At 35.1% G+C, this 11267-nt stretch overlaps 1 protein-coding gene across 1 annotated transcript; it reads left to right on the forward strand.

Annotated features, from left to right (window-relative positions):
- The first annotated feature begins 3317 nt into the window (after window positions 1-3317).
- Window positions 3318-10813, forward strand: LOC113111183 (neuromedin-U receptor 1-like). The gene is made up of 3 exons (XM_026275698.1): window positions 3318-3429; window positions 5347-6229; window positions 10370-10813. Exons 2-3 carry the CDS (start codon window positions 5368-5370, stop codon window positions 10717-10719), a joined length of 1212 nt encoding a protein of 403 aa, XP_026131483.1. The 5' UTR covers window positions 3318-3429; window positions 5347-5367; the 3' UTR covers window positions 10720-10813.
- Window positions 10814-11267: the final 454 nt, after the last annotated feature.

Raw genomic sequence — 11267 nt, forward strand, 5'->3', positions numbered from 1 at the left:
GGGAAATGTAGTGGAAATCCAGAGAGAATGGTCAATTGAATTCATTTAAAAGTCTTGATTGTCTCTGCTTAAGCATGCATCATGTGGTGGAGAATGAAGACTGTTTCTGTCACAGTATTCTACTCTATTTAAGTATTTTATTCTATTTTGAAGTGTGCTGTGTAGTATACATGTTGTGCTGTTTAATTTACAGGAACTCGTCCAAGAAGAGACTGAGATGCTTTAAGAAGATACTGTCTGGTATCCAAAGAGTTGCAGGTAGCCATTCACTGCCATTGTATTCTTTCCATACTATGTAAGTCAATGGCTACCAGGCAGCAACAGTTTATTCAACCTTCTTCAGATTAGATGCCATTATGTTCAACAGAAGAAAGAAAGTCATACAAGTTTGGGTCAAGGGTGAGTTCAAATTTAGTACCGTCATTTTTATCCGTAGTTGCTGGGTAAAACACACTCAAATAAATAAGAAATAAAAACACTGGAAAATAAGTAAATAAATAAGAAATAAAACACTGGGATACATTTTAGACAAGAATCAGCTATGTCATTAGTTTATTTGGTTAATGAAAGATTGAACAAGATTATTTTTAATAAAGGCCAGATTAGAGCAGGTTGTCACATCAGTTGAATTTATATTTTTGCACATTACCTTTAACATTTTTGCTTTTTCTTTAATTGCTTTATTGCTAAATTGTTATGTTGAGTAACTTTTGTGGTTTGGTGATTTGTGGATAAATTGCATGATATAGTGTGATAACATGACCTGCTACTGGGTCTCAGTTGGTTTTTCATACATTTTTCTGTAATTAATTGCAATTAATTTCCCATAACATTAAAATGTATAATCTAGTTTCACATTGAATCTCCATATTAATGTAAACACAAAGATGATTAAAGGCAAGTTGACATGTTTCTATTGAATGTGTGTATGTAAGTGTGACAACTAGCCCCAGTCTCCCCTGCATGAATGGCAAATCATTAACTTTGACTGAGCTGATGTCTAGACATAAGAATGCAGGCTCCATGGCATTTGCGCAGGAGACATTCAATTTGATTCTCTTTGACAAAAACAATTGAAAATTTCAACCTAATTTGCATAAGAATTCAAACTCATTTGAGCTGAACTGGTTTATTTGAAATAAATCATGGATAAAACACCTGCGACGGCTCGTATGACGTTTGTCAAGTAGCACTGAATAATTCTCCAGTCATGAGGAAATATATTACTGTCGGATGATCACATGGCTAAGACTGTCCCTGTCACTTCACAGTTTGGGAGCTGGTCAGGATTGAGTGCCAGGAGCCAGAACAGACAGCCACTTGAGGAAAGCTTCCTCCCGGAGACGTCAGAAGACAAAGTTATCCTTCAGATAAACAGCAAGCTCTGCCACACAGTGTTTCCATGCTGTAGTATGTGACACTCCTCTAGATGCCCAACAAAAGCCAGAACGATTTTTGAAAGATTTAGCAGACACTACAGTTGGGCACAGCTTGTTTAAGACAAGTCTATAACAAAATCAAGCATGAAAGAAGTGAACTAATGTTACACCATACAGTAGCTTTACACTATATTTGTTTAGTATTATGGGATTGTTCACCCAAAAAATAAAGAAAATTGATTTTTAAAGAAAGTATGCAACCAAACAGCTGACGGAAGCCATTGACTTCTATAGTATTTTTTCCCATACAATGGAAGTCAATGGTTTGTTTCCCAGCATCCTCCATTATCTTCTTTTGTGTTTTTGAAACTCATACAGATTTTGAACAACTTGAGAGTGAATAAATGATGAATGAATTTTCATTTTTGCATGAACTATCCTGACAATTTATGGATCTTTAAGGTGACTGGCCATGTTGAGCTGGAATACAGTAATTATAAAAAGCATATCTTCATATTTTAGACATTGATTCGTGTTCTTTGAGCTGGGTATAAGGTATCCAATGTAATAAAAGTCTCTGTGGGATGTGACCTCTCGCAGCACAGAGTCACAGTCTGAGTTTTCCTCTGCTTGTGCTGAATGGTGCAGAGTTTCCAAAACACTGTCAGCGTACCATAAGTCTCCTTTTAGGGTTATCAGACACCACAAAGAGTCAGCACCATTTGAGGGATATGGCATTGGTTATTATTGCAGAAAATGCCACTTTCTTTTTTCTCCACTCAAAATGTTTACAAAGAAGTGCACTTTAGCATACTTTAAAAAATAAATATACTCATGCACAATAGTGCTTTAAAATGATATACTCAAGTGCAAAGTGAATGGAATGTTTTTTATGACTCTTAATTATGTTAACTGAAATTAAATTCAAATTTAATAAAAAATTATTGCGATTTAGTAGATTTTTACTTTTGTTAATTGTAAATGTTAAATCAAATAACACACTACAGTGAAAATTATAATTAATTACTTTACATGCTTCACTATGTGTGTAATGACTGAAAATGTACTTTAAAATACAGCTTTTTATTTCAAATTATTGTTAAAACATACACTTTTTCAACATAGATTAAATGTTATTTTATAGATAGTTTATATGTGTACACTTTCAATGTAAATTCAGTACAATTAAGCACAATTCTTTTTGGCAAGGGTCATACACACTTATAAATGTCAGTAATACAACAATAATTATCAAAATTTTCAACTCAGTTTACAATCAGCTACAGTTATTATTGGTGCAATGCTGAACACCATTTTGTGGATTGGATTTTATTAAACTAGAAAAAAGAAGCATTTTAGGATTTTGGAAAAAGTGAAATGGAGAAGAAATAATTAAGGTTGTACACTATTTTTAGATCACTGATCAAACGTTAGCAAATGTGTTACATTTAAGCATTTAAACTACTCTGAACAAAACTAGATTTCCCTTCTTCTTTGCAACTTTGTCAGATCACGCTGGAATCATGCATGGATCATCAGGTTATTCACAAAACTCATGCTGTCATTAAAGTAAAAGATGGGCATAACAAATACGTTTTAAGCTTTTTTTAATGAGATATTTCATATTTGATAAGAATATATATTTATTATACTGCAAGTATAACATTTTTGTTTTGTTTTGTAAAATCATTCATAAAAAATGTGGTGTCAGCTTTGTATATAAACATGCATGTCATAATAGGGTAAGACTTCATTGTTCTTGGTTGAAAGCCAGTGAAAGATAATTCATAGTGCGACTGCATTGGTGAAATATACACACTGGACATTCCACTGATCATACGTAAATGACACTGAAGGCACATGAAAGGTCATCCATCTCACTATAAGGAGGAGGAGACGTTGTGGAGAGAGTTAGTATGTGTAGTGAACAGCTCTCTTCTGTGCTGAGTGTAATGTCAGATTTCATCTGTGGAGGAACTGAGAGGAAGGACAGTCATGAGAAGCAGTCCTTCAGGAACACCAGTCTGAGAAACAACAAGATTCTGCTCAGGTACGTTTGCTTTTCTTCTCCTTTTCCTTTCAAACTTGTGTGAAGAGCAATGAATTGAAATATTTTAAACACTTATTTTCATTACAAAAAAAGTGTCCTTTTTGTCTAGCACAGACATTTTCAATCTTTGCAAACCAAGATTCTCATGTAGGCTTGTTACAAATTGGTTTATTCATTTGAAGGTTTACAAATAAATAAATAAAAATGACCAAAGCATTTGAACTTTACACTGTTAGATGCTTGCAGTGTAAAATAGAGTTTACTTTAAGTGTCAACTATTAAACTACTGCAATTTAGGGATTATGGAAACACGTTTTTATTAAACGAATGCTACAAAGATAATTTTGTATGTGATAACAATTTGAACATCTGCCAACCAAAATGTTTATCTAGGTTGATCTATTACCAATTTCGAGTCAAAACATCAAAGTCAAAAATGCATTCCTACTTTTATTTATTATTTTTTATTTTATTATTTAAAGGATGTTTTAAAATGCCTTATTATTGGTAATGCTAATGTATCTATGACAAATGCTTATTTATCATGAATGCTTTTATATGCTGTGAGTATGCATCTGTTTATTGATAGATGTTTATTTTGAATGAATTCTGTTCGGCAGAACAGTTGTACTCCTTCGATATCATGTAGAAAGTTACATTATGTCTTCTAAAAATTAAAATAATGTAGAATATCCAGACTGAATATAAAGGAAGAAAGGGGTCAAATTTAATTCAGCCTACGGGAGAAAAAAAAAACACAAAGCTTTTAAAGACTGAACTTAGATTATATAAACTTCTCCAGAAGTGGTCCTAAAACATCTTAGCAGGGTTTCTTACAACCTGTCCAACTAAATACAATGATAACCACAAAAACAAACACGCTTTTTATTTCCATCCTTAAGTACAAACTAAAAGTAAGTAAGAACAGGAACTGAAATCTTCAGGACTGAGCACTACAAATTTAAACATCTCATACCATAAATGAATATGTTTATTCAGTTTGGTTTGGGTCTGTTTACTCTAATTTTAACTGAAATGTATACAAGAGACCTAACTGTTACTGCTCAGAATATACACCAGTCGAAACTACGGCACAGCGGTGGAAAAATAGACTGTAAAAAACAATGGACTTAGTGTCTTTGACACGAAGAGCATTTCTGAAGCCTAAAGTGGGCGGAGCCGACAGTTGCCATCATGGCAGCTCCTCACTGTTTGTCACTCCTGGATGATCGTAATTGGTCAAAGAGGTGGGAGGTGGGCGGAGCTGGTTGCTGAAACCATGCCTACTAGCTCAACACTAGTGACAGCAGCGGCAATCCAACTGTCACTCAAGTGGCCACACCCTTAATTATGCAGAACACGCTCAATATAATTTATAAGGATTAGTTACAAAAATAAATTCACGCCCCTCACAGTTGTCATGAAGGGCAAAATTAGCTGTATAGACCACAACCACTTTTTGTACCATGCTGTAAACTTATGCTGTAAACATTGATTCCCTTTGTGGATGAATTGCAGTTTAAGACACGTCTGGGTCAGTTTCTTGAGAGTGACTGGAAGGTTGTTGCACTCTAGAAAGTGCTGGTTTGTTTGTTTCAATCCAACTTGGCGTCAAATATGGACTAACCAAATGTTCGGGTTAAAAAATGAATGTAAATATTTAACCCAACGGTTGGGTTAGTCCATATTTGACCCAAAGTTGGGATGAAACATCCCCAGCATGTTCCCTTCAAAAACACGTTGAACTATGTTTTGACCTTGAAAAACGTATAATCTGTACAGTCCCCTATTCCACAGCTCTAAAGCATCTAAAAAAAGAATATTTATTAATTGAACTATAGAGTGACATCATATTTTTTTTACTGTACTTTTGATCAAATAAATGCAGGCTTTTTCTGTTTGTTGTAACATCTGCAGGTCATTTCCTGGTGATAATCAATGATCCAGTACAACTGTTCGTCTCCAGACTCGCTGTACGCAGCTGTGAATGCATCATGGTGCTCCACCAGAGAGGACGAGTGTCACATCAGAACGGTGAACCAGTCTGACCTCTGTCTGAGCCGCAGTGCTTTCCTGGAGAAGAACCTGGGCCCTTGCCGTTCACCATTCTTCCTGCCTATGTGCGTCACCTACCTGCTCATCTTTGTAGTCGGCGTGCTGGGCAACAGCCTGACTTGTATAGTCATCGCCCGTCACCGTGTGATGCGCACAACCACAAACTACTACCTGTTCAGCTTGGCCATTTCTGACCTCCTCGTGCTGTTGCTTGGTCTCCCGCTGGAGCTTTATGAACTCTGGAGCAACTATCCCTTTCTGTTTGGCATCGCTGGCTGCTACTTCAAAACCTGCCTGTTCGAGACGGTCTGCTTTGCCTCTGTGCTAAACGTGACCGCCTTGAGCGTTGAGCGCTACAGAGCAGTGGTGCATCCTCTGCAGGCCAAACACATGGCGACGCACGCTCATGCCAAGCGCGTTATCCTTGTGCTATGGGCTGTCTCACTCTTGTGTGCCTTGCCCAACACCAGTCTGCATGGTGTGGATATGTTAAAACCCCGTTTTGGACTCACTTTCCCCGATTCGAGTGTGTGTACCCTGGTGCATGATAGGTGGATCTACAACTGGCTGGTGCAGGTGACGGCTCTGCTGTTCTTCCTCCTGCCGATGCTGACCATCACTGTCCTGTATGTGCTGATCGGCCTGCAGCTGCATCGAGAACGCCAGTGTTTTGATTCACAGATTGGGCTCAATCAAGATGGGGTAAATCAGAGGGCACGCCATGGGCAAGTCACAAAAATGCTCTGTGAGTCCTGTTTCCCCTTCTACACCAGCTGTTGGTATGCTAGTATGGGTTTAAGCAGTGGTCTCCAACCCAAAAATAACAGAAAAATAATTACAAAAATATTTTTTGTACCTATATATGTTCCAGAGCTACTGCAACAGTGATAAAAAATAAAAAATTTTCATCTAAGTTTGTAGATGTCAAGGTACAGAAACCAAATAATTAAATGTAAAATAGCACTGGATAGTCTTCAATGTAAAAATGAAATATATACAATGAAATCTGGTTTGCCTGTTAAAACTACAAAGTAATTCAGTCAAGAGCAGTGAGTGATTTTCATTTTCTTGGATTAACATTACAGCAGCCAGTCGCTAAATTAGACGCGGTCAATTTAAGAGACGATGAACACATCCAATATTATACACATTTTTTTCCTCAACTGTTTATTTTCACTGAAGAAATAACTGACAGTTTTTTCGAGCATAATTTCCAAGGTGGATATTTTGACACATTTTTATGTATTTGTCGACACAAGAGCAAAAATAAGCAAATTCGATGTTCAAGCGTTTTGAGACGACTTTCTCTGCGTGAGCCCTGAACACCAGAACACCGCGAGTACTGAATTGGGCTCTTTCTCATCTTTTTGTTCGTTCAAACTGCGATTTGTATTTGTTCGTTCAGGTGCAGGAGGAACTTATAGGAGAACTTCGCAGAAGAGAGCTCGGTTCAGTGTCCCTGTCTCTCTCTCTCTCTCTCTCTCTCTCTCTCTCTCTCTCTCTCTCTCTCTCTCTCTCTGCACCGAACACAGCGCGAGTAACCAGCTACTCTGTTCAGCTTTTCTGCGTCTTGTTTTTGGATGCTTTAATGTTTAAATCGACAAGCCGTAAGGCGTAAAAACATGTGAAAAATATGACGGTGCACAGCAGTGGCCCGTCAACTGTCCTGAGCATCTTTTTAGGCTGACCTCAGTCAGTCCGTTATATAAAATATCAAGGTGAAAGTCATCATAGCTTGCTTAGTATAGACCCAGCTCCCAATCCAACTTTGAGAATACATTAACGGCTATATTTTTTTTATCGCCCGATAAGAGTCTCACGTTAACGCAGCACGTTTACACCAATAATGGCCCACCACAAAAAAAAAACACATAAGGCCTGATTCTGTAAACAGTATGTTAAAGGGATAGTCCACCCAAAAATTTTAATTACCCCATGATTTACTCAGGCTCAAGGCATCCTAGATGTATATGACTTTCTTCTTTCAGGCAAATCCAATCAGAGTATATATATATATATATATATATATATATATATATATATATATATATTAAATAAAAAAAATTATTCAATTTATGCATTTAGCTTTTATCCAAAGCAACTTACAGTGCATTCAGGCTATCAATTTTTACTATCATGTCCTGGAACTCCTAAGCTTTATAAAGTCAGTGAATAGGTGTTACTTTTCAATAGAAGTACAATAGAGTGCATCCATCCATCATAAAAAGTGTCCCACACAGCTCGAAGGGGTGTTAATAAAGTCAGTCAAGTTAATAAAGGATGACTGAAGTTGTAGGCTTGGTACAAGCTCTAATGAGATGTAATGAACGTGGAAGTGTAGAGGAGAAAGCAAAACAAGGCATAACGAGGATTTGCAAAGAACATTTTCGGAGGATTTTGATATAAGGCAAGAGGAGACTAGTTTTACAGAAATTTTGCTTCCTTTGCTCCTGTAAACAAAACTTTTTCTCACTGGAGCTTATGTTATGCCTACATTCTACGTCATCCACTGGAACACCACTCTCTCGTGAACACTTGTACAGCAGCTAGCGGAAGCTGGAGGATACTGATTACTAATCAGAATACTTGAGAACACTTGAGTTTTACAATTGTAGAAAACTCAAGGGACTCTGTTAATAATCTGTGCTGATAAACAGAAAATTCTCATCTGTGCTTTATCAGCCTCATGTCATGTTATTGTAAATACAAAGGGGATCTGATTTAGTAATAGCGTCAGTCTACATCTGGCTTATTGTAATAGCTGGTCAGCACTACGCTGTGTGGCCATCCTCAACTAATTTCAACATTTACTTTGATACTGAGATACAAACAAAATACTTAAGTCATGTATTCTCAAGTTCATAAACACTGTCAGTAGAGCAGATGCATGCCAGGAGTAACAGTTTTGTTTTATAGATTTAAACACATTATAAGTGTATCTGGACACTTAAAGCACACTTAAATGTGTGAATGTCATTGCATCAGATAAAACAATAGTGTCATCTGCAAACAGATGAAGTTAGAGCTTTTCCCAGAACTAACGTCACTATTCATAGCCGTTTTTGTAATGACTATTAAAGGAAGTTCACCCAAAAATGATGTTTTGCTGAACATTTACTCGCTCTCAGGCCATCCAAGATATAGATGAGTTTGTTTCTATCAGCCCAGATTTGGAGAAATGCAGCTTACCATCACTTGTTAGTAATGGATCCTCTACAGTAAATGGGTGCCGTCAGAACGAGAGTCAAAACAGCTGATAAAAACATGACAATAACTGTTTAGAATGGTTTTTACTTGCAAACAGTGGTTGATCTGTGAATATTTCTCTCCTGATTCAGAGCAAGATGAAGAGAGAAACATTATAGATAGGGAACTTGGATAGGGTATTTTTTTCTGTCTGAAGTTTAAAAAGTCTTGATAAATTTGTTTCTTACATAAATTAGCTTTCCTCACAAGAACTTAAATAATGGACTGGAGTGGTGTGGATTACTTGTGGATTATTGTGATGTTTTTATAGTTTTATCTGCGATCTCCTCTATGTGTGTGTGTGTGTGTGTGTGTGTGTGTGTGTGTGTGTGTGTGTGTGTGTGTGTGTGTGTGTGTGTGAGAGAGAGAGAGAGAGAGAGAGAGAGATTTGCATCAATGAAAGCAGCACATTAATATAAATTGGTGATTCAACTGATTTGGAACTACCTGGATTCCATGGTATAACAACATAAAATAACATAAAATTACATAACATTACATTACATTACACGTAACATAACATATAACATATAACATAACATTACATTACATTACACGTAACATAACATATAACATATAACATAACATTACATTACATTACATTACATTACATTACAATACATATAACAAAGCATAACATAACATAACATTACATTACATATAACATAACATAACATAACATTACATTACATTACTTTACATTACACATAACATAACATTACATTACATTACATTACATTACATATAACATAACATGACATATAGCATAACATAACACAACATTACATTACATATAACATAACATAAAGATAACATAACATTACATTACATTGCATTACACATAACATAACATAACATTACATTACATTACATATAACATAACATAACATTACATTACAAAACATATAACATAGCATAACATAACATTACATAACATTACATTACATATAACATTGCATTACATTACATATAAGATAACATAACATAACATTACATTAAATTTCATATAGCATAACATAACATTACATTACACATAACATAACATAACATAACATAACATTACATTTAACATAACATTACATTACATATAGCATAACAACATAACATTACATTACATCAAATCACATTACACATAACATAACACAACATAAGATAACATAACATTACATTACATATAACATAACATAACATAACATAACATAACATAACATAACATTACATATAACATAACATAACATAACATTTCATTTCATTACATATAACATAACATAACATAACATAACATTACATATAACATAACATAACATAACATAACATTTCATTACATATAACATAACATTACATTACATTACATATAACATAACATAACATTTCATTACATATAACATAACATAACATTACATATAACATAACATAACATATAGCATAACATAACATTACATTACATATAACATAACATAACATAACATGTTGTGTGTGTCAAACAAGTGCAGTGCTGTGGAAAAAACTTTCCCCTTTGGGGACAATAAAGTTAAAGTTAGCTATAACATAACATAACCTGGTTTAATATAGTATAGAATAAATAATTATTATAAACATTTACATGTAATTTCTGATACACTTTGTGTGTATTTGACAGGTGCATTGGTGATTGTGTTTGGAATCTGCTGGGCCCCGTTTCACATCGATCGTGTCATGTGGAGCTACATTGATGAATGGACTGCAGAGAACCACTATGTCTTTCAGTATGTGCATCTTCTTTCTGGAGTCTTCTTCTATTTGAGCTCAGTGGTCAATCCCATCTTGTATAACCTCATGTCTTCACGCTTCAGAGAAATGTTCCGTGATGTGGTGTGTCAAAAAGACCGTCGTAAGCTCTCAATAAGTAAGGTCACATTACGTAGTGTTGTTTCTGCCTATGTTCCTGCCTCCAATTCTGTCTCTTTTTCTGTAAAATTCAACCCTCGTGGGCTGCCACACACTCTCTAGAAAAAAGGGAGTATTCCACTCAAGTTATTTTATACAAATACTACATCACTTATAGCTGCGCTGTCAAAGTATTCAATACTGTATATAAAGTTAAGTTCATGAGTGTTCAAGTAATTAAGTTAACACCCATGCATATATACACATATACAAACACACTACTATTCAAAAGTTTGGGGTCTTATTTTCACCAAGGCTGTATTTATTTAAGCACACATGTTAAACATTAACATTGTGAAATATTACGTAAAGAATATATTTTATTATGTAATTTATTCCTGTGATCAAAGCTGAATTTCTCCAATCAATATGCTCAAGGAACTTTTATTATTATTATTATTATTAATCTCAAATCTCTTATAAAGTTCCAAAGAACAGCATTTTAAAAAATTACTTTACTGTCACTTTTGGTCAATTTAATGCATCTTTGCTGAATAAAAGTATAATTTTCTTTCAAATAATCAAACAATCTATCAGTCAATAATGAAAAAGATTACCAACCCTACATGTTTGAACAGTAGTATGAGTGCACCTAGATTTTTACCCATCAC

This window comes from Carassius auratus, chromosome 2 (assembly GCF_003368295.1).
Source record: "Carassius auratus strain Wakin chromosome 2, ASM336829v1, whole genome shotgun sequence".
Classification (NCBI taxonomy): Eukaryota; Metazoa; Chordata; class Actinopteri; order Cypriniformes; family Cyprinidae; genus Carassius; species Carassius auratus.

Bases quoted from the DNA above. Each gene is read 5' to 3' on its own strand.
- LOC113111183 (XM_026275698.1), top strand. From the start codon at position 5,368: ATGATCCAGTACAACTGTTCGTCTCCAGACTCGCTGTACGCAGCTGTG. The intron at 6,230-10,369 runs GTGAGTCCTGTT...TGTATTTGACAG, and splicing joins GCAAGTCACAAAAATGCTCT to GTGCATTGGTGATTGTGTTT.